The sequence below is a fragment of the Nerophis lumbriciformis genome, linkage group LG09 (assembly GCF_033978685.3).
Source record: "Nerophis lumbriciformis linkage group LG09, RoL_Nlum_v2.1, whole genome shotgun sequence".
NCBI lineage: Eukaryota > Metazoa > Chordata > Actinopteri > Syngnathiformes > Syngnathidae > Nerophis > Nerophis lumbriciformis.
Genome location: NC_084556.2, coordinates 4,898,826 through 4,926,637, shown reverse-complemented (window position 1 = coordinate 4,926,637; position 27,812 = coordinate 4,898,826). Strand labels below are relative to the sequence as shown.

The window sequence follows — 27,812 nt, the reverse complement described above, 5'->3', positions numbered from 1 at the left end:
AAATTACCGACTGGAAGGCGAGAAACACTTTATTTCAACAGACTCTGGCGCCGTACCTGTCGTCAAAACTCCAAAGACCGATTGCACAGTTGCACAGTTGCGCTAACAAAATAAGACTCTCAGAAAGCTGGCGTGCACAAGCTAGCAAGCTACGGAGTTTGCCGACAATATATTTCTTGTAAAGTGTATACAAAGGAGTACGGAAGCTGGACAAATAAGATGCCAAAAACCAACCACTTTCATGTGGTATTGAACAGAAGGAGGACTTTTTTTCTCCTCCATTCGAAAATGCGGACGTATCAGCACCACTGTCCAATCAATGCAAGTCATCAGAATCAGGTAATACACCAACTTATATTCTTGTCTTCATGAAAGAAAGGAATCTATATGTGTTAAACATGCTTGTATTATCTTTAAACACCTTTAACTTGTTAACAATATTAACTATATGTGTTAAACATGCTTGTATTATCTTTAAACACCTTTAAGTTGTTAACAATATTAACTATATGTATTAAACATGCTTGCATTATCATTAAACACCTTTAACTTGTTAACAAAAACATATATTTCATAAGTAAATATAAATTATATATATGAATGAGGTAGATCTCCACGACTTGATCAATTGAAAAGTAGCTCGTCTGCAGAAAAAGTGTGAGCACCCCTGTTGTAGATTGTCACTGAAGGCATCAAAACTATGAATTACATGTGGAGTTATGTACTTATCCAAAAAAAGTGAAATAACTGAAAACATGTTTTATATTCTTGTTTCTTCAAAAATAGCCACCCTTTGCTCTGATTACTGCCTTTGCACACTCTTGGCATTCTCTCGATGAGCTTTGAGAGGTAGTCACCTGCAATGGTTTTCACTTCACAGGTGTCACAGTTTTGAGGTCTTCAGTGACAATCCACAAGGTAAATAGTCATGAAACTAAAAAAAAAACGTATTGAAATGAGAAGGCGTGTCCAAACTTTTGGCCTGCACTGTATGTATGCATATATACAGGTAAAAGCCAGTAAATTAGAATATTTTGAAAAACTTGATTTTTTTCAGTAATTGCATTCAAAAGGTGTAACTTGTACATTATATTTATTCATTGCACACAGACTGATGCATTCAAATGTTTATTTCATTTAATTTTGATGATTTGAAGTGGCAACAAATGAAAATCCAAAATTCCGTGTGTCACAAAATTAGAATATTACTTAAAGCTAATACAAAAAAGGGATTTTTAGAAATGTTGGCCAACTGAAAAGTATGAAAATGAAAAATATGAGCATGTACAATACTCAATACTTGGTTGGAGCTCCTTTTGCCTCAATTACTGCGTTAATGCGGCGTGGCATGGAGTCGATGAGTTTCTGGCACTGCTCAGGTGTTACGAGAGCCCAGGTTGCTCTGATAGTGGCCTTCAACTCTTCTGCGTTTTTGGGTCTGGCATTCTGCATCTTCCTTTTCACAATACCCCACAGATTTTCTATGGGGCTAAGGTCAGGGGAGTTGGCGGGCCAATTTAGAACAGAAATACCATGGTCCGTAAACCAGGCACGGGTAGATTTTGCGCTGTGTGCAGGCGCCAAGTCCTGTTGGAACTTGAAATCTCCATCTCCATAGAGCAGGTCAGCAGCAGAAAGCATGAAGTGCTCTAAAACTTGCTGGTAGACGGCTGCGTTGACCCTGGATCTCAGGAAACAGAGTGGACCGACACCAGCAGATGACATGGCACCCCAAACCATCACTGATGGTGGAAACTTTACACTAGACTTCAGGCAACGTGGATCCTGTGCCTCTCCTGTCTTCCTCCAGACTCTGGGACCTCGATTTCCAAAGGAAATGCAAAATTTGCATGGTTGGGTGATGGTTTGGGGTGCCATGTCATCTGCTGGTGTCGGTCCACTCTGTTTCCTGAGATCCAGGGTCAACGCAGCCGTCTACCAGCAAGTTTTAGAGCACTTCATGCTTCCTGCTGCTGACCTGCTCTATGGAGATGGAGATTTCAAGTTCCAACAGGACTTGGCGCCTGCACACAGCGCAAAATCTACCCGTGCCTGGTTTACGGACCATGGAATTTCTGTTCTAAATTGGCCCGCCAACTCCCCTGACCTTAGCCCCATAGAAAATCTGTGGGGTATTGTGAAAAGGAAGATGCAGAATGCCAGACCCAAAAACACAGAAGAGTTGAAGGCCACTATCAGAGCAACCTGGGCTCTCATAACACCTGAGCAGTGCCAGAAACTCATCGACTCCATGCCACGCCGCATTAACGCAGTAATTGAGGCAAAAGGAGCTCCAACCAAGTATTGAGTATTGTACATGCTCATATTTTTCATTTTCATACTTTTCAGTTGGCCAACATTTCTAAAAATCCCTTTTTTGTATTAGCCTTAAGTAATATTCTAATTTTGTGACACGGAATTTTGGATTTTCATTTGTTGCCACTTCAAATCATCAAAATTAAATGAAATAAACATTTGAATGCATCAGTCTGTGTGCAATGAATAAATATAATGTACAAGTTACACCTTTTGAATGCAATTACTGAAATATGGGCTTCACGGTGGCAGAGGGGTTAGTGCGTCTGCCTCACAATACGAAGGTCCTGAGTAGTCTTGGGTTCAATCCCGGGCTCGGGATCTTTCTGTGTGGAGTTTGCATGTTCTCCCCGTGACTGCGTGGGTTCCCTCCGGGTACTCCGGCTTCCTCCCACTTCCAAAGACATGCACCTGGGGATAAGTTGATTGGCAACACTAAAATTGGCCCTAGTGTGTGAATGTGAGTGTGAATGTTGTCCGTCTATCTGTGTTGGCCCTGCGATGAGATGGCGAGTTGTCCAGGGTGTACCCCGCCTTCCGCCCGATTGTAGCTGAGATAGGCTCCAGCACCCCCCGCGACCCCAAAGGGAATAAGCGGTAGAAAATGGATGGATGGAAATCAAGTTTTTCAAAATATTCTAATTTACTGGCTTTTACCTGTATATATACATACACATATATCAGGTAGTTAGTATCACAGTATTGGCAATGACAATTAGACTACAATTGAAACAATATTAGGACTAACAGTAATGATAACATTATTAATGGGTAATAATATTTGTAGCTGAGCTTGTACCCCGCCTTCCGCCAGATTGTAGCTGATAATTGAGGTAAATATTATTTGTAGCTGAGATTGGCTCCAGCGCCCCCCGCCACCCCAAAGGGAATAAGCGGTAGAAAATGGATGGATGGATGGATCCCGTCCATCATTTCAAATGTAACAATACACAAATTAAATGAAACATGTAATTATAAAAGAAAGGGGACAAAGGAATGTAATATATTAACTATATATATATATATATTTAGACTTTAATAACATCTGACAGTGAGTCAAGAAAAATAATCTTGATTCATTTGTGACATCATTATACTACAACTAACATTGAAGGCAAAGAGGAAAATATGCTGATAACCATCAAACAGGAAACTGCAACTTATTGCAATGTAGTGATGACCTAAAACTGAACCTCGATAGAAATTGCCCCGGAACAACCTTTAGCTCTCCTGTATTTGCAATATCTGTTGAGAATTCACCTCATATTTGATTAACAAATCAAAAACAATCCAGTTAGTGTGTATGCAACACAAGCTAGCCGCAGTACCTCAAGTAGTATGGCTGCTGTACTGTACAACAGGGGTCCCCAACCTTATTTGTACCAGGGACCGGTTTAATGTAGGCATTTTTTTTTTACGGACCAGCCTTTTACGTGTGGCAGACAAATACAGCAAAAATAAATGCATGAAAAATACAACGCGCACTGAACTCTGAATGAGTGGGAGCCCTGGGCTTGTTTATTTGTGATGAGATGGTCCCTGGAAGGTTGATGGTATATACTTATAGCCATAGACATCTTATAAGTAGAAGCAGCATTGGCTGCTGTGACGCGAGAAATTCGGCCGCCATCTTGAAGTGGTGATGAGGAGCCGGTGAGCAGCCTCAACTGACAGTTGACAGACTAGATCAACAAAGATGCCGGGCTGGTGTTCAGCGTTTCCTGCTCAAATGAACGGACTGTTGAAAATAGGAATCGGGGGATTACTTTTCACAAGTAAGATTTAACATTAACGTACTATTGGTTGTATTTTGTGAAAAAAATATTACCAGAGTTGAGAACGAGCAAAGATCTTCAATAGTACTGAAATTGTAGCCATAATAGAATTGCTTGTCAATTAAATTAATTAAATTTTAAAATGTCATACTTGAATAACATAAAGTTGAAATAAATGATGACGATAAAGATTGTACACGCCAACAGGGGTAAAAGTTAGGACCACAGTGTGTAGGGGGGGGGATATACGTTAGCTAACTGGACAATCAGATGGACAGTGGCTATACAGTATTACACAAGTCTGAATTCAGTCTAGCTTTCCAACCCAATTTTGTGCAGCAACAGAGATACAGTCTATAGGTCCCTAAGATATATAGATATCTAATGTATTCATACATTGTTTATGTAGGATATAAGCATGTATATATAACCTAATCATATTGTTTCTTGAACTTAAAAATAGCTGACTGTTTTTTCCCCCCTTCTCTGGGATTATATTCACAGTTTTGATCTCGGACGTCTGGTCACTTGTAGCATATAAGAATATTCTATTACTGTTAAGCAAACTATGAATAATAAAACACGCCAAAACATGTGTCCTTTATCATAGCTACACGTATGACAAAAACCTGCGTGAAAATCAGTGGTATTCAGTGAGGTAAGATGAATTAAATGCGCTGACAGTTCATTGCTCCTGCCAAATGAATTGCACTGAGTGGAGCGGATCACCACTCCAAGATGGCGGCCCCGCGTCTCGTCAGCGCCAGTAGGCAGTAGCGCTCGATGCTGCGTCTACTTATAAGATGTCTATGCTTATATCATCAAATTTGGTATACACTACAGTATCATTAACCTGACGGGGACTGCAGATGGAAATTCGCCTTTGGCTATGATCTGGCACGTTTATATTTTATATGTTCATTAATGTGCATTAATTGTTGCATGTAAAAAGATGACAGGCTTCGCAGTGTCTTGGCTGAATGAGCAGGTATCGGACACCTCAGTCTCCTTAGACTCTCTTGGTTGCTTTGTTGGGTCTGCTCCTGTCTCTGGCCATGCTCCCGCCACCCCAGCAGACGATGGCATGGAACACCGCAGAGGCCACCACAGTGTATATGTTTCTTTTACTTTTTTTTCCTAGCTGTATGTAGAAGTGACTGGTTCCATCAGCTCTGCTCTTTTAATGTCTTTAATGTCTATGAGTTGTTTTTCCCTTGGCCTCAGTCTGGACACCCTCTCCAGGGGCCCAGGCTTAGACCGTTTTTTTTTTCTCACCCCCCCATTGTTTACCTGTATCTCACCTTTTTTGTAAGGGGCGCCGGAAGTTGGCAGACCCGTCAGCGATCCTGTTCTGTCTCCCTGTAATATTTGTCTGATCTTGAATAGGATTGTGCTGAAAATTGTAATGTCTCCTCAGGGATTAATAAAGTATTTCTGATTCTGATACAATTCTAATAAGCTACCCAGTGGCCTAGTGGTTAGAGTGTCCGCCCTGAGATCAGTAGGTTGTGAGTTCAAACCCTGGCCGAGTCATACCAAAGACTATAAAAATGGGACCCATTACCTCCCTGCTTGGCACTCAGCATCAAAGGTTGGAATTGGGGGTTAAATCACCAAAAATTATTCCAGGGCGCAGCCACCGCTGCTGCCCACTGCTCCCCTCACCTCCCAGGGGGTGATCAAGGGTGATGGGTCAAATGCAGAGAATAATTTTGTCACACCTAGTGTGTGCGTGACAATCATTGGTACTTTAACTTTTTTAACAAATGCCGACTTCCTATCAGGAGTTTTATTGTACATCTATGAAAAGGCCTACCGTAGTTTTCGGAGTATAAGTCGCTTCGGAGTATAAGTCGCACCGGCCGAAAATGCATAATAAAGAAGGAAAAAAACATATAAGTCGCATTTTTGGGGGAAATTACTTTGATAAAAGCCAACACCAAGAATAGACATTTGAAAGGCAATTTAAAATAAATAAAGAATAGTGAACAACAGGCTGAATAAGTGTACGTTATATGACGCATAAATAACCAACTGAGAACGTGCCTGGTATGTTAACGTAACATATAAGAGTCATTCAAATAACTATAACATATAGGACATGCTATACGTTTACCAAACAATCTGTCACTCCTAATCGCTAAATCCCATGAAATCTTATACGTCTAGTCCAGTGGTTCTTAACCTTGTTTGAGGTACCGAACCCCACCAGTTTCGTATGCGCATTCACCGAACCCTTCTTTAGTAAAAAATTAAATGTTAATTTTTTTTCAAATTCAAGACAAAGTCATATGTTTTTGGTAACACTTTAGTATGTGGAACATATTCTAAGTAACAAAGACTTAATTTAGAGTTATTTGGACACTAGGGGAACATATTCTAAGTAATAAAGACTTAATTTAGAGTTACCGTATTTTCCGCACTATAAGGCGCACCTAAAAACCACAAATTTTCTCAAAAGCTAACAGTGCGCCTTATAACCCGGTGCGCTTTATTACGATTCATTTTCATAAAGTTTCGATCTCGCAACTTCGGTAAACAGCCGCCATCTTTTTTCCCGGTAGAACAGGAAGCGCTTCTTCTTCTACGCAAGCAACCGCCAAGGTAAGCACCCGCCCCCATAGAACAGGAAGCGCTTCTTCTTCTACTGTAAGCTACCGCCCGCCCCCGGAAGAAGAAGAAAAAACGCGCGGATATCACCGTACGTTTCATTTCCTGTTTACATCTGTAAAGACCACAAAATGGCTCCTACTAAGCGAAAAGGATCCGGTTCATAAAAAGACGCAATCTCTCCATCCGCACACGGATTACTACCGTATTTCACAGCAACTGATATTCCTGTGAACCGCACTGTGGAACGGGAGCACGTACGGTGAATATTCGCACCACAGGGAATGAGAAGTCATCCTTCACTGTGGTTCTAGCTTGCCATGCTAACTTCCACCCATGGTGATATTCAAAAGGAAGACCTTGCCAAAAGAGACCTTTCCAGCCGGCGTCATCATAAAAGCTAACTCGAAGGGATGGATGGATGAAGAAAAGATGAGCGAGTGGTTAAGGGAAGTTTACGCGAAGAGGCCGGGTGGCTTTTTTCACACAGCTCCGAAGGCGAACACACCTTCACTAAGACGGGCAGACAGCGCCGGACGACATACGCCAACATTTGCCAGTGGATCGTAAATGCCTGGGCAGATATTTCGGTCACAACTGTGGTCCGAGCTTTCCGGAAGGCAGGATTCACAGAACTACTGGACAACAGCGACACTGACTCCGATGACTTCGACGAGACGGAACCGGCCATTTTGGATCCCACGCTTGCGCAACTTTTCAATTCGGACACCGAAGACGAAGAATTCGAAGGATTTACGAATGAAGAATAACTTCAGAAGGTGAGCGCTATGTTTATTTTGTGTGTTGTGACATTAACGTTCGAGCAACATTATGTTGCTATTGCTCTACACCATTTTGAATTTTACTATGTTTGTGATTGCACATTTGCGTACATTTTGGGACAGAGTTGTTAGAACGCTGGTTTTCAATATATTATTAAAGTTTGACTGAACTATCTGACTGTTTTTTGACATTCCCTTTAGCGCAGCGTAGGCGCGGCTTATAATCCGGGGCGGCTTATTGGTGGACAAAGTTATGAAATATGTAATTCATTGAAGGTGCGGCTAATAATCCGGTGCGCCTTATAGTGCGGAAAATACGGTATTTGGTTAGGGTTAGGGTCAGGGTTATAATAAGGTCATGCCGAATAAGGCATTAATAAGTACTTAATAATGACTAGTTAAGAGCCAATATGTTACTAATTTGCATGTTAATAAACAACTAATTAATGGTGAATATGTTCCCCATACTAAAGTGATACCATGTTTTTTTACTGGTGCATAAAATGAACCGTGCATGAAAGTCTCCTTGTTCAAACAACAAAACCAACACAGTGCATAAACTCACAACAAATTACACACCTGCAAACCAGTCAGCTGTTGCCGTATCCGTAATACGCCGATAGGGACAAGTTTGTATTTACACGATGAGTCGGGTGTGTTTTGACCTCCGCCGAACCCCTGAGCCCGACCCACCGAACCCCTAGGGTTCGATCGAACCCAGGTTAAGAACCACTGCTCTAGTCTCTTACGTGAATGAGCTAAATAATAATTTGATATTTTACGGTAATGTGCTAATAATTTCACACATAAGTCGCTCCTGAGTATAAGTCGCACCCCCCGGCCAAACTATGAAAAAAACTGCGACTTATAGTCCGAAAAATACGGTATTTGTGTATTTAGCGGGACGAGTGAAATTTAAGACCGAGAAAATGCGGTCGTTTATACATTATTTAATGTTTCTCAAGGCCCGGAAGCAAATCCGTCACGGACCGGTGGTTGGGGATCGCTGCTGTACAGTACTGTTGTAGTGTAAGCCGCTGGGAAAACAGAAGTTGTGTGTTGGTTTAGCTGGCCAGTTTCGCAATATGAAAGAGAGAATTAGTCACCTCTCTCTAGATTCAAAGCAGAACCTGCAGACCCGAAAGCTTGCGTATGCAAACTGTCTGTATATTATTGGTAATATTACTAACATCTCTCATGTACGTGGGCTGCACACCTTGAGTTAATCCCCAAAATATAAACCAGATTGCATTGTGCATGTACAGGAAATGCTACATGACTATCGCTGTGCTTTGTGCAAGATGTATTGGTTACACAACACACCATTGTGTACATGTTACGTTCAATGACCAGATGTGACAAGAGGGAGGATGTCAATGCTAAGCTAATGCAATACACCTTTTATATGGAGAATTGCTATTGGACGACACGTAGACGGGCAAAAACTCGTCATTTTTCGTCCACCTCTTGTCGCCGAATGTTCGAGTATGTTTACTGGGCGTGCTCGATAAAACGGTAGCGTACCGTTCGGCGTGTGTCCGACTCATCCATTGCGGGGCTTTTTGGGGGAACGACAAATGCCAATTTTCGTGCGACGCTTGAACGGCTCAGGGCGGCAGCTCGCTAGCGTCCATCAAAGCTTGTTTGTGTTTTGGTGGACGTTAAGTACTATCTTCAAACAGCGTCCTCCCTTTTTCGAAGACTAGTTCCAGCGTCGTGTTGATATTGGTTTATATAAAAAAAAAAATAATAATAATAATACATAATATATTGTGGAGGTGTTGTTAGCAGGGAAGGTGATATGTCCTAATATCCACACCTAAAAGGAAAAAAATCACAACCATACAAATGCAACATTATACACCGTGTTAACAGCCCTTAAATGTCCTCACCTGACAGGACACAAAACACAAATCCGGTCAATATAAGGCTCCTGGGGAGAGTATTTGTCCATTTTAGCTCCATTGTGTTGTTGGAAATGAGACTAGTTTCTTCTTGGCTTTTTTTTTTCCCCCAGCCTTGTCGTCCGGAGCATTGTCTTCTTCGCGGGAGGGAGGTCCAAACACGAGGTGTGTACTTTGCCGCCCCCTGTCGGCCACTAGGGTGCATTGCAGCAATCTGTTGCGCTGTATTTAGAGTTTTTCAACCTTTTCTTTTTTTCATTGGAAAAATCCTGAGGCACACCACCAGAAGAAAACATAAAAAAAAATGAAACTCAGTAGACATTGACAATAAAAAGTCGTTCTCGCAATTGTTGGGTATGAATTTAAACCATAACGAACCAATCAATCAATCAATGTCATACTTGGCAACCTTGAGACCTCCGATTTCGGGAGGTGGGGGTTGGGGGCGTGGTTGGGGGCGTGGTTAAGAGGGGAGGAGTATATTGACAGCTAGAATTCACCAAGTCAAGTATTTCATACATATATATATATATATATGTATGTGTGGGGAAAAAATCACAAGACTATTTCATCTCTACAGGCCTGTTTCATGAGGGGGGGTACCCTCAATCGTCAGGAGATTTTAATGGGAGCATTCGCATACCATGGTTTATATAGGGCACAGAGTGGGTGGGTACAGGCTGGCCTAGGGGCGTGGTGATTGGTTCATGTGTTACCTAGGAGGTGTTTCCGTCTATGGCGGCATGTTGTTACAATTTCGCTGCGCTTGTTGAGGGATGACAGGTCTGGACGGTAGATAATAAACAGTTTCTCTTTCAAGCATAGGTTGCATCTTTTATTACCACTATTGTAAGGTGTGCTGGATGCAAGAATTTGCCATGTTATTGAATATTCAACATTATTGTCTTTGAGGTCCCAAATGTGTTTGCTGAGTTCTGTGGTATTTCGCAGGTTTTTGTTCCTGAAAGAAGCCTTGTGGTTGTTCCATCTGGTTTTGAATTCACCCTCGGTTAATCCTACATATGTGTCGGATGTGTTAATGTCCTTGCGTATTACCTTAGATTGGTAGACAACTGATGTTTGTAAGCATCCCCCGTTGAGAGGGCAATCAGGTTTCTTTCGACACCACGAAAAGAATACCTACCGGAATCAATAAAAGGCTATCGATGCTGTCATCTAGCAAAGCTGAATTTGACCAAGCAACCCCCCCGTACCAAAAAGCCCTTGATGAAAGCGGATACAATTTCACCCTCACCTATGAACCCACGCCAGGAAACCAGCCAAAAAAGAACAGAAAACGAAACGGCATCATCTGGTACAACCCCCCATACAGCAAAAACGTCTCAACGAACATTGGACACAAATTCCTCAACCTGATTGACAAACACTTTCCCAAAGACAACATCCTAAGAAAAGTATTCAACAAGAACAACATCAAATTGAGCTACAGCTGCATGAACAATATACGACAAATCATCTCAAACCACAACAAAACAATTGCAAATGAGCCGTCGACCCCCAGTCAGAACGACTCCAAAACCAACAAAGCATGTAACTGTCGAAAGAAACCTGATTGCCCTCTCAACGGGGGATGCTTACAAACATCAGTTGTCTACCAATCTAAGGTAATACGCAAGGACATTAACACATCCGACACATATGTAGGATTAACCGAGGGTGAATTCAAAACCAGATGGAACAACCACAAGGCTTCTTTCAGGAACAAAAACCTGCGAAATACCACAGAACTCAGCAAACACATTTGGGACCTCAAAGACAATAATGTTGAATATTCAATAACATGGCAAATTCTTGCATCCAGCACACCTTACAATAGTGGTAATAAAAGATGCAACCTATGCTTGAAAGAGAAACTGTTTATTATCTACCGTCCAGACCTGTCATCCCTCAACAAGCGCAGCGAAATTGTAACAACATGCCGCCATAGACGGAAACACCTCCTAGGTAACACATGAACCAATCACCACGCCCCTAGGCCAGCCTGTACCCACCCACTCTGTGCCCTATATAAACCATGGTATGCGAATGCTCCCATTAAAATCTCCTGACGATTGAGGGTACCCCCCCTCATGAAACAGGCCTGTAGAGATGAAATAGTCTTGTGATTTTTTCCCCACACATACATATATTGCGCTCTACTACGGTATCGAGCACTATTTTTTGGATAACCTTATTAAGACATATATATATATATATATATATATATATAGATAGATATAGATATAGATATCTACATCCTGAAAATATGCAAACAAAACTGTGTTTAGATAATTGATACTTCAAACTTGCATAAATAAATATTAAGGAATATAACATAACTTGGCTTCTGAGAGCTTCAAAATGTAATGAATAAAATGCTAAAGTTGTTGATAAACAAGCAATTATTTTAATATTTAAATATGGTCATTTTAAATGAATTATTATGATAATTTAGAATAAATTATTTCCAATATGTTTATTTTAATGTATAATTCTATGGCTGGATGTAATAAGGAGTCAGGAAAAAATACAAATAAAAATACAATTAATTTTGATGTTTTTAGCAAAATATAGTAAACATGTATTTATTTTTATTTTTATTTTTTATTAATAAATATATTTATTTTTAGGTAAGATAAACATAATAACACAATTGATCTCTAGTCTGGATGATTTAGTTCTTGTCACCCTGTTGTCCTCCCGTCATGAAAAAAGGCTGTCCTCACTCAGGTCCGCATGGAGCTGGAGGGGGCGTGGCTTCCAGCTCCGGCTGAAAATCGGGAGATTTTCGGGAGAATATTTGTCCCGGGAGGTTTTCGGGAGAGGCGCTGAATTTCGGGAGTCTCCCAGAAAATTCGGGAGTGTTGGCAAGTATGATCAATGTTTACTTATATAGCCCTAAATCACGAGTGTCTCAAAGGGCTGCACAAGCCACAAAGACATCCTCGGCTCAGATCCATCAGTATAGCTCTTGTCTCAAAGTAGGTGTACTGTCACGACCTGTCACGTCACACCATGACTTATTTGGAGGTTTTTGGTATTTCATGTCTTCCTTGAACGCTTCCTACTATCACCTCAAAAATGTAACAATTAGACTTAGAGGGCTCATGTCACCTCAAGACTTAGAAAAACGTGTACATGCCTTTATTACCAGTAGGCTAGACCAGTGGTCCCCAACCACTGGTCTGCGGCCCGGGACCGATTGGTACCGGGCCGCACAAGGGAAAAAAAAAAAAAAAAAAGTTTTTTTATTTTTTTTTATTTTATTAAATCAACATAAAAACACAATATATACACTACAGGTAAAAGCCAGTAAATTAGAATATTTTGAAAAACTTGATTTATTTCAGTAATTGCATTCAAAAGGTGTAACTTGTACATTATATTTATTCATTGCACACAGACTGATGCATTCAAATGTTTATTTCATTTAATTTTGATGATTTGAAGTGGCAACAAATGAAAATCCAAAATTCCGTGTGTCACAAAATTAGAATATTACTTAAGGCTAATACAAAAAAGGGATTTTTAGAAATGTTGGCCAACTGAAAAGTATGAAAATGAAAAATATGAGCATGTACAATACTCAATACTTGGTTGGAGCTCCTTTTGCCTCAATTACTGCGTTAATGCGGCGTGGCATGGAGTCGATGAGTTTCTGGCACTGCTCAGGTGTTATGAGAGCCCAGGTTGCTCTGATAGTGGCCTTCAACTCTTCTGCGTTTTTGGGTCTGGCATTCTGCATCTTCCTTTTCACAATACCCCACAGATTTTCTATGGGGCTAAGGTCAGGGGAGTTGGCGGGCCAATTTAGAACAGAAATACCATGGTACGTAAAGCAGGCACGGGTAGATTTTGCGCTGTGTGCAGGCGCCAAGTCCTGTTGGAACTTGAAATCTCCATCTCCATAGAGCAGGTCAGCAGCAGGAAGCATGAAGTGCTCTAAAACTTGCTGGTAGACGGCTGCGTTGACCCTGGATCTCAGGAAACAGAGTGGACCGACACCAGCAGATGACATGGCACCCCAAACTATCACCCAACCATGCAAATTTTGCATTTCCTTTGGAAATCGAGGTCCCAGAGTCTGGAGGAAGACAGGAGAGGCACAGGATCCACGTTGCCTGAAGTCTAGTGTAAAGTTTCCACCATCAGTGATGGTTTGGGGTGCCATGTCATCTGCTGGTGTAGGTCCACTCTGTTTCCTGAGATCCAGGGTCAACGCAGCCGTCTACCAGCAAGTTTTAGAGCACTTCATGCTTCCTGCTGCTGACCTGCTCTATGGAGATGGAGATTTCAAGTTCCAACAGGACTTGGCGCCTGCACACAGCGCAAAATCTACCCGTGCCTGGTTTACGGACCATGGTATTTCTGTTCTAAATTGGCCCGCCAACTCCCCTGACCTTAGCCCCATAGAAAATCTGTGGGGTATTGTGAAAAGGAAGATGCAGAATGCCAGACCCAAAAACGCAGAAGAGTTGAAGGCCACTATCAGAGCAACCTGGGCTCTCATAACACCTGAGCAGTGCCAGAAACTCATCGACTCCATGCCACGCCGCATTAACGCAGTAATTGAGGCAAAAGGAGCTCCAACCAAGTATTGAGTATTGTACATGCTCATATTTTTCATTTTCATACTTTTCAGTTGGCCAACATTTCTAAAAATCCCTTTTTTGTATTAGCCTTAAGTAATATTCTAATTTTGTGACACACGGAATTTGCCACTTCAAATCATCAAAATTAAAATTAAAAAAAAAATTAAATGAAATAAACATTTGAATGCATCAGTCTGTGTGCAATGAATAAATATAATGTACAAGTTACACCTTTTGAATGCAATTACTGAAATAAATCAAGTTTTTCAAAATATTCTAATTTACTGGCTTTTACCTGTATATATCAAGGTATATCAATACAGTCTGCAGGGATACAGTCCGTAAGCACACATGATTGTATTTCTTTATTAAAAAAAAAAAAAAGTGGAATTATTTCCCATTCTTGTTTTATGTAGAGCTTCAGTCGTTCAACAGTCTTGGGTCTCCACTGTCGTATTTTACGCTTCATAATGCTCTACACATTTTCTTTTATGAGACAGGTCTAGACTGCAGGCGGGGCAGGAAAGTAGCCGCACTATTTTTTTACGAAGCCACGCTGTTGTAACACGTGCTGAATGTGGCTTGGCATTGTCTTGCTGAAATAAGCAGGGGCGTCCATGAAAAAGACACCGCTTAGATGGCAGCATATGTTGTTCTAAAACCTGTATGTACCTTTCAGCATTAATGGTGCCTTCACAGATGTGTAAGTTACCCATGCCTTGGGCACTAATGCACCCCCATACCATCACAGATGCTGGCTTTTCAACTTTGCGTCGATAACAGTCTGGATGGTTCGCTTCCCCTTTGGTCCGGATGACAAAAACAATTTGAAATGTGGACTCGTCAGACCACAGAACACTTTTCCACGTCGCATGAGTCCATCTTAGATGATCTCGGGCCCAGAAAAGCCGGCGGCGTTTCTGGATGTTGTTGATAAATGGCTTTCTCTTTGCATAGTAGAGCTTTAACTTGCACTTACAGATGTAGCGACCAACTGTATTTAGTGACAGTGGTTTTCTGAAGTGTTCCTGAGCCAATGTGGTGATATCCTTTAGAGATTGATGTCGGTTTTTGATACAGTGCCGTCTGAGGGATCAAAGGTCACGGTCATTCAATGTTGGTTTCCGGCCATGCCGCTCACGTGGAGTGATTTCTCCAGATTCTCTGAACCTTTTGATGATATTATGGACCGTAGATGTTGAAATCCCTAAATTTCTTGCAATTGCACTTTGAGAAACGTTGTTCTTAAACTGTTTGACTATTTGCTCACGCAGTTGTGGCCAAAGGGGTGTACCTCGCCCCATCCTTTCTTGTGAAAGACTAAGCATTTTTTGGGAAGCTGTTTTTATAACCAATCATGGCACCCACCTGTTCCCAATTAGCCTGCACACCTGTGGGATGTTCCAAATAAGTGTTTGATGAGCATTCCTCAACTTTATCAGTATTTATTGCCACCTTTCCCAACTTCTTTGTCACGTGTTGCTGGCATCAAATTCTAAAGTTAATGATTATTTGCAAAAAAAAAAAATGTTTATCAGTTTGTACATCAAATATGTTGTCTTTGTAGCATATTCAACTGAATATGGGTTGAAAAGGACTTGCAAATCACTGTATTCCGTTTATATTTACATCTAACACAATTTCCCAACTCATATGGAAACGGGGTTTGTACATTAATTTGTATTTTTTTTTTCATATGAAAAAGTAATATTAGAAGTAGTGGTGTCATGTTCAATGCAGAGAACATTGGGAAAATCTGTTGTTTTAAGTGTCTTAAAAATTACAATATTACCAAAAAAAACAAATTAAATTTAACCACAATAGTATGAGGTTAAATTAATGATGACCATAAAACATTTTTTGGGCAAATCAATTTTCTATTTAATGATTAAAAATGTCTTCTCCACAATAGTTGATGTTATTGCAGGGTTTTGTTAGTAGAAAATGAAAAAGCACAGTTGCACACTTCAGTCGATATTTTATTGACCAAGTTAGTATTTGAAACTATGAATTAGGTATTTTTTAACAATACTCAATATTATTCCAGTTATTATAAATTAATTTTAGGTTTAACATGTAATCTTATTGCAAAAAAAATTCCAAAACAAATGAACAAGTCAAAGTAAAGGAATAAAACCACAAATGGCAAATGTGTGTTTCTTCACTGTATTTTTGCATATTTAAAAAGAAAAAAGGAGCTTCAGAAAAGCACAACACAGCAGCTCGCACAACTTTTTGCATTCATCACGGTGAGTTATGTGCAGGTTTTTGACATTGCCAAAGTATTTCCTTCGCCTTGTGTTATAAGGTTGTGTACAGGTGGGAAAATGTCACATACAAATAGCCAGAAAAAGGTGAGTTGAACAATGATGAACCAATCTGACAGAAAAGAGATACTTTTAGATGACGACAAACTTTTTTTTTTTTTTGGTTGAGCTCATTGGACAAATAAAAGTTAGTTAATAGTTCTATCTACAGTAGGAACATCCACAGGGAGACTTTCATACACACACATGTAGTCTTTACATGTTTTATTAGTGTTCTTCATAGTCTCCATTGTGATTGAATGTACAAAAAAAAAAAAAAAAAAAAAAGGCCGTGGGCTCCTCGTGCCGTCACTGGTTATGGAGGATGGAGGAGGCGGGGCTTGGAAGTGTCAGATCAATAATGTTAGTTGGGATGGAGAAAGAGGTGGCGAGGGGCGGGAATGTGATTCTGAAGGCAGTCCATGTGCACGGATCTGCTATCATGTCTCCGGAAGCTGGTTGATATCAGTCAAGTTGGTGTCGTTGAGGATTAATCGGATTCCATCCAACGAGTCGGCCTGCCGTATTCGCTCCAGCTTGACCTGGGAGCGTGGACAAGCGTTTAAATGCACGGCGGCGGCGTTTGTGTGTGTTAAAAACATGACTCCTTACCTGAAGGGTCTGAGAAAGCTTCACAAAGTCCTTCTGGACCTGCTCGCTGACATCCAGCTCCGTTTGCAAGCGCTGGGCTTTGTCCTTCTCTTCCAACACCTGACTCTCTAGCGCGCCCTACAGGCCACACAAACGCGCACTGTGAACTAGCTAGTTGGGTAGTTAAGGCAAAAAAACTGTAGGGGCAAAATAAGTAATTTCATCTCCTTTGCAGTGTGGTGCTGGAACAGTTCGATGTTTTCAAACAATAACAGGCGTTTCGGGATTTTTGAGCCCAAAATTCTAAAAGCACAATGATGGTGAAGTCAAATGGGCTCCAAAATACGCAACAATCTGCAAAATGAGCTTTGCAGTAAGTACAGTAAAGACTGTGTATGATATGTGTTCAGTAGTTCGCTAATAGTAAAAAATAATGTATTTTGCTGACACCGAGTCCATTTTTAAGAGGGACCCTGAATGCAGTGTCACATGATCTCCAACATTTCCTTCAATGTTTTTATACAAAAATAGGTGTTTCGGGATTTCTAGCCAAAATTTGCCAAAATCTATAGCATACTTGCCAACCTTGAGACCTCCAAATTCGTGAGATTTGGGGGCGGGGGGGTTAAGGGGGAGGAATATATTTATAGCTAGAATTCACTGAAATTTAAGTATTTCTTATATATATATATATATATATATATATATATATATATATATATATATATATATATATATATATATGAATAAAATAAATACTTGACTTTCAGTTAATTCTAGCTATCTATATATATATATATATATATATATATATATATATATATATATATATATATATATATATATATATATATATATATATGTGAATAAAATAAATACTTGACTTTCAGTGAATTCTAGCTATCTATATATATATATATATATATATATATATATATATATATATATATATATATATATATATGTCTTAATAAGATTATCCAAAAAATAGTGCTCGATACCGTGGTAGAGCGCAATATACAGGTAAAAGCCAGTAAATTAGAATATTTTGAAAAACTTGATTTATTTCAGTAATTGCATTCAAAAGGTGTAACTTGTACATTATATTTATTCATTGCACACAGACTGATGCATTCAAATGTTTATTTCATTTAATTTTGATGATTTGAAGTGGCAACAAATGAAAATCCAAAATTCCGTGTGTCACAAAATTAGAATATTACTTAAGGCTAATACAAAAAAGGGATTTTTAGAAATGTTGGCCAACTGAAAAGTATGAAAATGAAAAATATGAGCATGTACAATACTCAATACTTGGTTGGAGCTCCTTTTGCCTCAATTACTGCGTTAATGCGGCGTGGCATGGAGTCGATGAGTTTCTGGCACGGCTCAGGTGTTATGAGAGCCCAGGTTGCTCTGATAGTGGCCTTCAACTCTTCTGCGTTTTTGGGTCTGGCATTCTGCATCTTCCTTTTCACAATACCCCACAGATTTTCTATGGGGCTAAGGTCAGGGGAGTTGGCGGGCCAATTTAGAACAGAAATACCATGGTCCGTAAACCAGGCACGGGTAGATTTTGCGCTGTGTGCAGGCGCCAAGTCCTGTTGGAACTTGAAATCTCCATCTCAATAGAGCAGGTCAGCAGCAGGAAGCATGAAGTGCTCTAAAACTTGCTGGTAGACGGCTGCGTTGACCCTGGATCTCAGGAAACAGAGTGGACCAACACCAGCAGATGACATGGCACCCCAAACCATCACCCAACCATGCAAATTTTGCATTTCCTTTGGAAATCGAGGTCCCAGAGTCTGGAGGAAGACAGGAGAGGCACAGGATCCATGTTGCCTGAAGTCTAGTGTAAAGTTTCCACCATCAGTGATGGTTTGGGGTGCCATGTCATCTGCTGGTGTCGGTCCACTCTGTTTCCTGAGATCCAGGGTCAACGCAGCCGTCTACCAGCAAGTTTTAGAGCACTTCATGCTTCCTGCTGCTGACCTGCTCTATGGAGATGGAGATTTCAAGTTCCAACAGGACTTGGCGCCTGCACACAGCGCAAAATCTACCCGTGCCTGGTTTACGGACCATGGTATTTCTGTTCTAAATTGGCCCGCCAACTCCCCTGACCTTAGCCCCATAGAAAATCTGTGGGGTATTGTGAAAAGGAAGATGCAGAATGCCAGACCCAAAAACGCAGAAGAGTTGAAGGCCACTATCAGAGCAACCTGGGCTCTCATAACACCTGAGCAGTGCCAGAAACTCATCGACTCCATGCCACGCCGCATTAACGCAGTAATTGAGGCAAAAGGAGCTCCAACCAAGTATTGAGTATTGTACATGCTCATATTTTTCCTTTTCATACTTTTCAGTTGGCCAACATTTCTAAAAATCCCTTTTTTGTATTAACCTTAAGTAATATTCTAATTTTGTGACACACGGAATTTTGGATTTTCATTTGTTGCCACTTCAAATCATCAAAATTAAATGAAATAAACATTTGAATGCATCAGTCTGTGTGCAATGAATAAATATAATGTACAAGTTACACCTTTTGAATGCAATTACTGAAATAAATCAAGTTTTTCTAAATATTCTAATTTACTGGCTTTTACCTGTATGTATGTGTGGGAAAAAAATCACAAGACTACTTCATCTCTACAGGCCTGTTTCATGAGGGGTTCCCTCAATCATCAGGAGATTTTAATAGAAGCATTCACATACCATGGTTTATATAGGGCACAGAGTGGGTAGGTACAGGCTGGCGTAGGGGCGTGGTGATTGGCTCATGTGTTACTAGGAGGTGTTTCCGTCTGTGACGGCATGCTGATACAATTTCGCTGCGCTTGTTGAGGGATGACAGGTCTGGACGGTATATAATAAACAGTTTCTCTTTCAAGCATAGGTTGCATCTTTTATTACCACTATTGTAAGGTGTGCTGGATGCAAGAATTTGCCATGTTATTGAATATTCAACATTATTGTCTTTGAGGTCCCAAATGTGTTTGCTGAGTTCTGTAGTATTCCGCAGGTTTTGGTTCCTGAAAGAAGCCTTGTGATTGTTCCATCTGGTTTTAAACTCTCCCTCGGTTAATCCTACATATGTGTCGGATGTGTTAATGTCCTTGCGTGTTACCTTTGATTGGTAAACGACTGATGTTTGTAAGCACCCCCCGTTGAGAGGGCAATCAGGTTTCTTGCGGCAGTTGCAGCCTTTGTTGGTTTTGGAGTCGCTCTGTCCGGGGGCAGACGGCTCATTTGCAATTGCACACATAACACTCCTCTATTCATTGTTGTATTTGAAAGTGCAATGCTTTGCAGCCAGTAGCACAGCCTTTGAAGGAGCATAGGTATGGGCAGTGTAATATTCTGGGTTGGAGTCAATAACCAGGCGAGGTGACGAAGTTACGTCTCTTTACTTCATACTTCAGAACCGACTCCCACACTTGCCGTCAGGGTGCGCAATACAACGTAAACCGTATAGTGTTCTGTGGTTACTTTTTTGTTGGCCAAGCAGACGTGACGACAGGCTGTCCTCACTCAGGTCCGCACGGACCTGGAGGGGGCGTGCCTTAAGTCCGGCTGGAAAATCGGGAGAAATTCGGGAGAATGGTTGTCCCGGGAGATTTTCGGGAGAGGCACTGAAATTCGGGCGTCTCCCGGAAACATCGGGAGGGTTGGCAAGTATGATCTAGAGCAGGGGTCCCCAAACTACGGCCCGCGGGCCGGATCCGGCCTCCCAGCATCCAAAATCCGACCCACAGGAAGTCCCAAGTAAAAACATTATTATTGTTGTTTTTTTTTTTTAAATCTTTCCTTTCTAATCCATTTTCTACCGCTCGTTACTCTTGGTGTCTCCTAGCCGCTCGGGCAAATCATGTCTAAAAATGAATTTTCCCATCGATAACGTGACAATGTTAAATGTTGATGAACATCAATGTTAATTGATGTTAAATGACAAAATGGATTATAAAGACAATGTATATATATATATATATATATATATATATATATATATATATATATATATATATATATATATATATACATACATATACACACACATATATATATATATATATATATATATATATATATATATATATATATATATATGTCTTAATAAGGTTATCCAAAAAATAGTGCTCGATACCGTAGTAGAGCGCAATATATGTATGTGTGGGAAAAAAATCACAAGACTATTTCATCTCTACAGGCCTGTTTCATGAGGGGGGGTACCCTCAATCGTCAGGAGATTTTAATGGGAGCATTCGCATACCATGGTTTGTATAGGGCACAGAGTGGGTGGGTACAGGCTGGCCTAGGGGCGTGGTGATTGGTTCATGTGTTACCTAGGAGGTGTTTCCGTCTATGGCGGCATGTTGTTACAATTTCGCTGCGCTTGTTGAGGGATGACAGGTCTGGACGGTAAATAATAAACAGTTTCTCTTTCAAGCATAGGTTGCATCTTTTATTACCACTATTGTAAGGTGTGCTGGATGCAAGAATTTGCCATGTTATTGAATATTCAACATTATTGTCTTTGAGGTCCCCAACAAAGGATGTAATTGTCGAAAGAAACCTGATTGCCCTCTCAACGGGGGGTGCTTACAAACATCAGTTGTCTACCAATCTAAGGTAATACGCAAGGACATTAACACATCCGACACATATGTAGGATTAACCGAGGGAGAATTCAAAACCAGATGGAACAATCACAAGGCTTCTTTCAGGAACAAAAACCTGCGAAATACCACAGAACTCAGCAAACACATTTGGGACCTCAAAGACAATAATGTTGAATATTCAATAACATGGCAAATTCTTGCATCCAGCACACCTTACAATAGTGGTAATAAAAGATGCAACCTATGCTTGAAAGAGAAACTGTTTATTATTTACCGTCCAGACCTGTCATCCCTCAACAAGCGCAGCGAAATTGTAACAACATGCCGCCATAGACGGAAACACCTCCTAGGTAACACATGAGCCAATCACCACGCCCCTAGGCCAGCCTGTACCCACCCACTCTGTGTCCTATATAAACCATGGTATGCGAATGCTCCCATTAAAATCTCCTGACGATTGAGGGTACCCCCCCTCATGAAACAGGCCTGTAGAGATGAAATAGTCTTGTGATTTTTTTCCCACACATACATATATATATACATATATATATATATATATATATATATATATATATATATATATATATATATATATATATATATACACACACACATATATATATATATATATATATATATATACATATATATATATATATATATATATATATATATATATATATATATATATATATATATATATACATATACATACATATATACATATACATACATATATATATATATATATATACAGCCTGGCCCCCAGCCAAATTTTTTTAACCCAATGCGGCCCCCGAGTCAAAAAGTTTGGGGACCCCTGATCTAGAGGCACTCTGATGTCATACGATGTCCAAAAGGTGCTATAAAATAAGCTTTTATTCTTCTCTTTTGCAGTATGGTGCTGGAACCCTCACGACGGTGCATAATATGCGGCGATGCGTTTAGTATTTCGCAGAAATTCTATACTTTTGAGCCCAAAATCTAAAAGCACGATGATAGTGAAGTCAAATGGGCTCCAAAATAGGCAACAATCTGCAAAATGAGCTTTGTAGTAAGTACAGTAAAGACTGTGTATCATATGTGTTCAGTAGTTCGTTAATAGTAAAAAATAATGCATTTTGCTGGCATTGAGTCCATTTTTAAGAGGGACCATGAATGCATTGTCACATGATCTCCAACATTTTTCTACAAAAATAGGCGTTTCGGGATTTCTAGCCAAAACTTGCCAAAATCTAGAGGCACTCTGTCATACACTGTCCAAAATGTGCTATAAAATCGGCAAAATAAGCTTTTCTTCTTCTCTTTTTCAGTATGGTGCATGACGATGCATGATGCCTTAAATATTTCGCAAAAATTCAGTATTTTTGAGCCCAAAATCTAAACGCACGATGATGGTGAAGTCAAATGGGCTCAAAAAAGACGCAACAATCTTTGCAGTAAGTACAGTAAAGACTGTGTATGATATGTGTTCAGTAGTTCGCTAATAGTAAAAAATAATGCATTTTGCTGGCATTTAGTCCATTTTTAAGAGGGACCATGAATGCAGTGTCACATGATCTCCAACATTTCCTTCAATGTTTTCAAACAAAAATAGGCGTTTCGGGATTTCTAGCCAAAATCTAGAGGCACTCTGATGTCATACGATGTCTAAAATGTGCTGTAAAATCGCCAAAATAAGCTTTTCTTCTTCTCTTTTGCAGTATGGTGTTGGAACACTCATGACGGTGCATGATAAGCGGTGATGCCTTTAATATTTTGCAAAAATTCTAAAGGCACAACAATATTGACATCACATGAGCTCCAAAATACTTAATTTGCAAATTTTTGTTTTTGTTTGCTGTTTGCAGTCAGTTTAGACTGTGTATGATATACTGTATGTTCATATGTTCAATAGTTCACTAAGTCAAAATAAATAATGGATTTTGGTGATATCGAGTAAATGTTTGAATGCGGTATCAAATGATCTTTAAAATTTCAAAAATGTGCAAATTAAACTTTCTCCTCCCCTCTGAATTGTGGCACTAGAGCAGTCACGGCAGTGCAGGATATACCGTGATGTCCTAAATTTGATCAAATAGACGTTTTTTAGACAAAATTTGCCAAAATATCTAGAGGGATTTTTGAGATCTCCAAAATGTGTGATACAATCTGCAAAATAAGCTTTTTTTCCTTCTCCTTTTGAGTATGGTGCTAAAACACTCAAGACAGTGAGTGAGTAATATGTGGCGACGCCTATAACATTTCTCGAACAAAATGACCAGCTCAGTGGGCTTGTGGTTAGAGTGTCCGCCCTGAGATCGGTAGGTCGTGAGTTCAAACTCCGGCCGAGTCATACCAAAGACTATAAAAATGGGACCCATTACCTCCCTGCTTGGCACTCAGCATAAAGGGTTGGAATTAGGTGTTAAATCACCAAATAATTACCGAGCGCGGCGCACGCTGCTGCTCACTGCTCACCTCACCTTTCAAGGGGGTGAACATGGGGATGGGTCAAATGCAGAGGACACATTTCACCACACCTCGTGTGTGTGTGACTATCGTTGGGACTTGAACTTTAACTTAACTTTAAAAATCCTACATTTTTGAGCCCAACATCTAGAGCACGGGTGTCAAACTCATTTAAGCTCAGGGGCCGCATGAAGGGCCGGACTATTAAAATCATGGCAATAAAACAAAAAAAAAAGACAACTTCACATTGTTTTCTTTGTTTTACTTTGGCCAAAAATAGAACAAACACATTCTGAAAATATTCCAATAAAAATATAGAAAAAAATACCGGCAGCGGTAAAGTTTAGATCCATGAAGGAAAGAAGAAAAATATTTACATATGCATAAAAATTTGTTTTTTTTGTATTTTTTGTATTATTTTAATGAATCAAGTAACATTTATGACAACTTTTTTCCAAAACACAATATAGAATGTGAGATACAACAGCATAATGCATAAATGTATCATTTGTTTTCACAACGGTTACAAAAAAGTGGGGCCCCATTTTTATGACTTGATGGGGCCCCTGGCACCCCATTTTGGAAATTCCTAGCGCCAACACTGATGGACTATTGGTGCGTGCAAAACAGCAGCAGGCGGCTGTGGCCTGCGAGCCGGTCCTAATACTAATCAAATATCAGTGTAGCCGGATCTGGCCCGCGGTCCTTGACTTTGACACCCCTGATCTAGAGGCAGAATGATGCCAACGCCAAAATGTGCGACAAATTTCAAAATAAGAGTTTTCTTCTTATGGCCATAAATAATTCATTCGCGTGTCGGATCTGGGCCGCGGTCCTTGACTTTGACACCCCTGATCTAGAGGCAGAATGATGCCAACGCCAAAATGTGCGACAAACTTCAAAATAAGAGTTTTCTTCTTATGGCGGTTTGCAGTATTTGTGCCTGATATGTGTTGTTGTCCTTCACGGTTTGATGATAATTATAAAAAATAATGCACTTTTGGTAATTTTTTGCCAAACTTTGCCAAAATCCAGGAGTGTGTTACAACATCTCTAAACTTTGCAACAGTGTGCAAAATAAACATTTTCCTCTCCTCTGTAGTGCAGCGCTTGAACAGTCACAACAGTGCAGGATATGCTGCGATGCCTTCAAATTTATAACAAATAACATACATTTTCAGCATCTAATGGTACATGATCTCCAAAATGTGCAACAATGTGCAAAATAAACTTGTTCTACTCCTTTGCAGTTTGGTGCTACAAACCCCATTTCCATATGAGTTGGGAAATTGTGTTAGATGTAAATATAAACGGAATACAATGATTTGCAAATCCTTTTCAACCCATATTCAATTGAATGCACTACAAAGACAAGATATTTGATGTTCAAACTCAAACTTTATTTTTTTTTTTGCAAATAATAATTAACTTAGAATTTCATGGCTGCAACACGTGCCAAAGTAGTTGGGAAAGGGCATGTTCACCACTGTGTTACATGGCCTTTCCTTTTAACAACACTCTGTAAACGTTTGGGAACTGAGGAGACACCTTTTTTAAGCTTCTCAGGTGGAATTATTTCCCATTCTTGCTTGATGTACAGCTTAAGTTGTTCAACAGTCCGGGGGTCTCCATTGTGGTATTTTAGGCTTCATAATGCGCCACACATTTTTAGTGGGAGACAGGTCTGGACTACAGGCAGGCCAGTCTAGTACCCGCACTCTTTTACTATGAAGCCACGTTGATGTAACACGTGGCTTGGCATTGTCTTGCTGAAATAACCATGGTAACGTTGCTTGGATGGCAAAATATGTTGCTCCAAAACCTGTATGTACCTTTCAGCATTAATGGTCCCTTCACAGATGTGTAAGTTACCCATGTCTTGGGCACTAATACACCCCCATACCATCACAGATGCGGGCTTTTCAACTTTGCGCCTTTAACAATCCGGATGGTTCTTTTCCTCTTTGGTCCGGAGGACACGACGTCCACAGTTTCCAAAAACAATTTGAAATGTGGACTCGTCAGACCACAGAACACTTTTCCACTTTGCATCAGTCCATCTTAGATGAGCTCAGGCCCAGCGAAGCAGACGGCTTTTGTGGGTGTTGTTGATAAACGGTTTTCGCCTTGCATAAGAGAGTTTTAACTTGCACTTACAGATGTAGCGACCAACTGCAGTTACTCACAGTGGGTTTCTGAAGTGTTCCTGAGCCCATGTGGTGATATCCTTTACACACTGATGTCGCTTGTTGATGCAGTACAGCCTGAGGGATCGAAGGTCACGGGCTTAGCTGCTTACGTGCCGTGATTTCTCCAGATTCTCTGAACCCTTTGATGCTATTACGGACCGTAGATGGTGAAATCCCTAAATTCCTTGCAATAGCTGGTTGAGAAAGGTTTTTCTTAAACTGTTCAACAATTTGCTCACACATTTGTTGACAAAGTGGTGACCCTCGCCCCATTGTTGTTGGTGAATGACTGAGCATTTCATGGAATCTACTTTTATACCCAATCATGGCACCCACCTGTTCCCAATTAGCCTGTTCACCTGTGGGATGTTCCAAATAAGTGTTTGATGAGCATTCCTCAACTTTATCAGTATTTATTGCCACCTTTCCCAACTTCTTTGTCACGTGTTGCTGGCATCAAATTCTAAAGTTAATGATTATTTGTAACAAAAAAAAAGTTTATCAGTTTGAACATCAAATATGTTGTCTTTGTACCATATTCAACTGAATATGGGTTGAAAAGGATTTGCTAATTATTGTATTCCGTTTATATTTACATCTAACACAATTTCCCAACTTATATGGAAACGGTGTTTGTAGATCAGCCACGACAGTGCATGGTATGCTTTGACGATAACAATATTAATAGACAATTGGGATTTCGAGCCAAGTTTGCCAACATCTAGCGGCACTGTGATGTCCCAATAATGCATGATATGCTACGATGACATTTCAATAAATGGATTTATGTATGAAAGATAACAGAACATAGATCTTTAATCCAAAATGTATGTTGTTTGTATTTAATAGCAATTGCTCTGCACCGGATAGACAATAGGTCCATTGTCTGCCGCCAAAATATAGTTAGCCTTTTGCGCATATCAGCTCCTACTGTATAAGACGGAAACTGACCTTGACTGCACTGAGCTCTTTAAGATGCTGCTCAAGACTCATCCTCAAGGCCTGGATGTTCTCCAGTGTCTCTGTCTTTTCCGCTAACCTGCTCCGCAACTACACACAAATAAAACACGGTTTGCGAGGTACACCAAGAAATACATTTATTCAAAAACGGAAGGAAAAAAAAAATGGTTTGCAACTCAAATAGTGGCTGGGTGCATTTATTTACTGCAGAGAACACATGGTATTTATTAAAAGGAAAGGTATTTAAAAAAAAAAAAAAGTACTTTAACAAAAGTAAATTGATTTGATAACTATCCACAAATAAATTATATTTAAAAATATAAAGAAACCACAAAATATATATATAATATTACATTTATATACATACATATAGTATATATACATGTACAAATATCTACATATGTACATGTATTGAACAAAAATATAAACACAACATGAGTTGAACTGCACAAGTTGAACTCAAAGATGTAAAACTTTTACTATATACACAAACAACTAATTTTTCTCAAATATTGCACACAAATCTGTGTTAGTGAGCATTTCTTATTCGCCAAGATAATCCATCCCACCTCACAGGTGTGGTATATCAATATGCTGATTAAATAGCATGATTATTGCACAGGTGTGTCTTAGGCTCCCCACGATAAAAGGCCACTCTGAAATGTGCAGTTTTGCTTTATTGGGGGTGCAGTCAGTATCTGGTGTGACCACCATTTG

The 27,812-nt window shown here is 40.0% G+C and overlaps 2 protein-coding genes across 3 annotated transcripts in view; both read right to left on the bottom strand.

Annotated features, from left to right (window-relative positions):
* The window catches only part of mpzl1l (myelin protein zero-like 1 like), a 35,139-nt gene extending 25,588 nt beyond the window's left edge, over nucleotides 1-9,551 (bottom strand). For both annotated transcript variants that reach the window (XM_061962753.2, XM_061962754.2), the window contains exon 1: nucleotides 9,376-9,551. In XM_061962753.2, coding sequence (XP_061818737.1) covers nucleotides 9,376-9,448 — 73 coding nt within the window. In that variant the 5' untranslated portion in view covers nucleotides 9,449-9,551. The remainder of the gene's footprint in view (nucleotides 1-9,375) is intronic.
* A 6,944-nt stretch (nucleotides 9,552-16,495) lies between these two features.
* Nucleotides 16,496-27,812, bottom strand: part of rabep1 (rabaptin, RAB GTPase binding effector protein 1) — a 47,899-nt gene continuing 36,582 nt past the window's right edge. The window contains exons 16-18 of the mRNA XM_061962757.2: nucleotides 27,087-27,185; nucleotides 16,898-17,014; nucleotides 16,496-16,827 (exon numbers count right to left, since the gene is read on the bottom strand). Of these exons, the coding sequence (XP_061818741.1) occupies nucleotides 16,726-16,827; nucleotides 16,898-17,014; nucleotides 27,087-27,185 (318 nt within the window). The 3' untranslated portion in view covers nucleotides 16,496-16,725. The remainder of the gene's footprint in view (nucleotides 16,828-16,897; nucleotides 17,015-27,086; nucleotides 27,186-27,812) is intronic.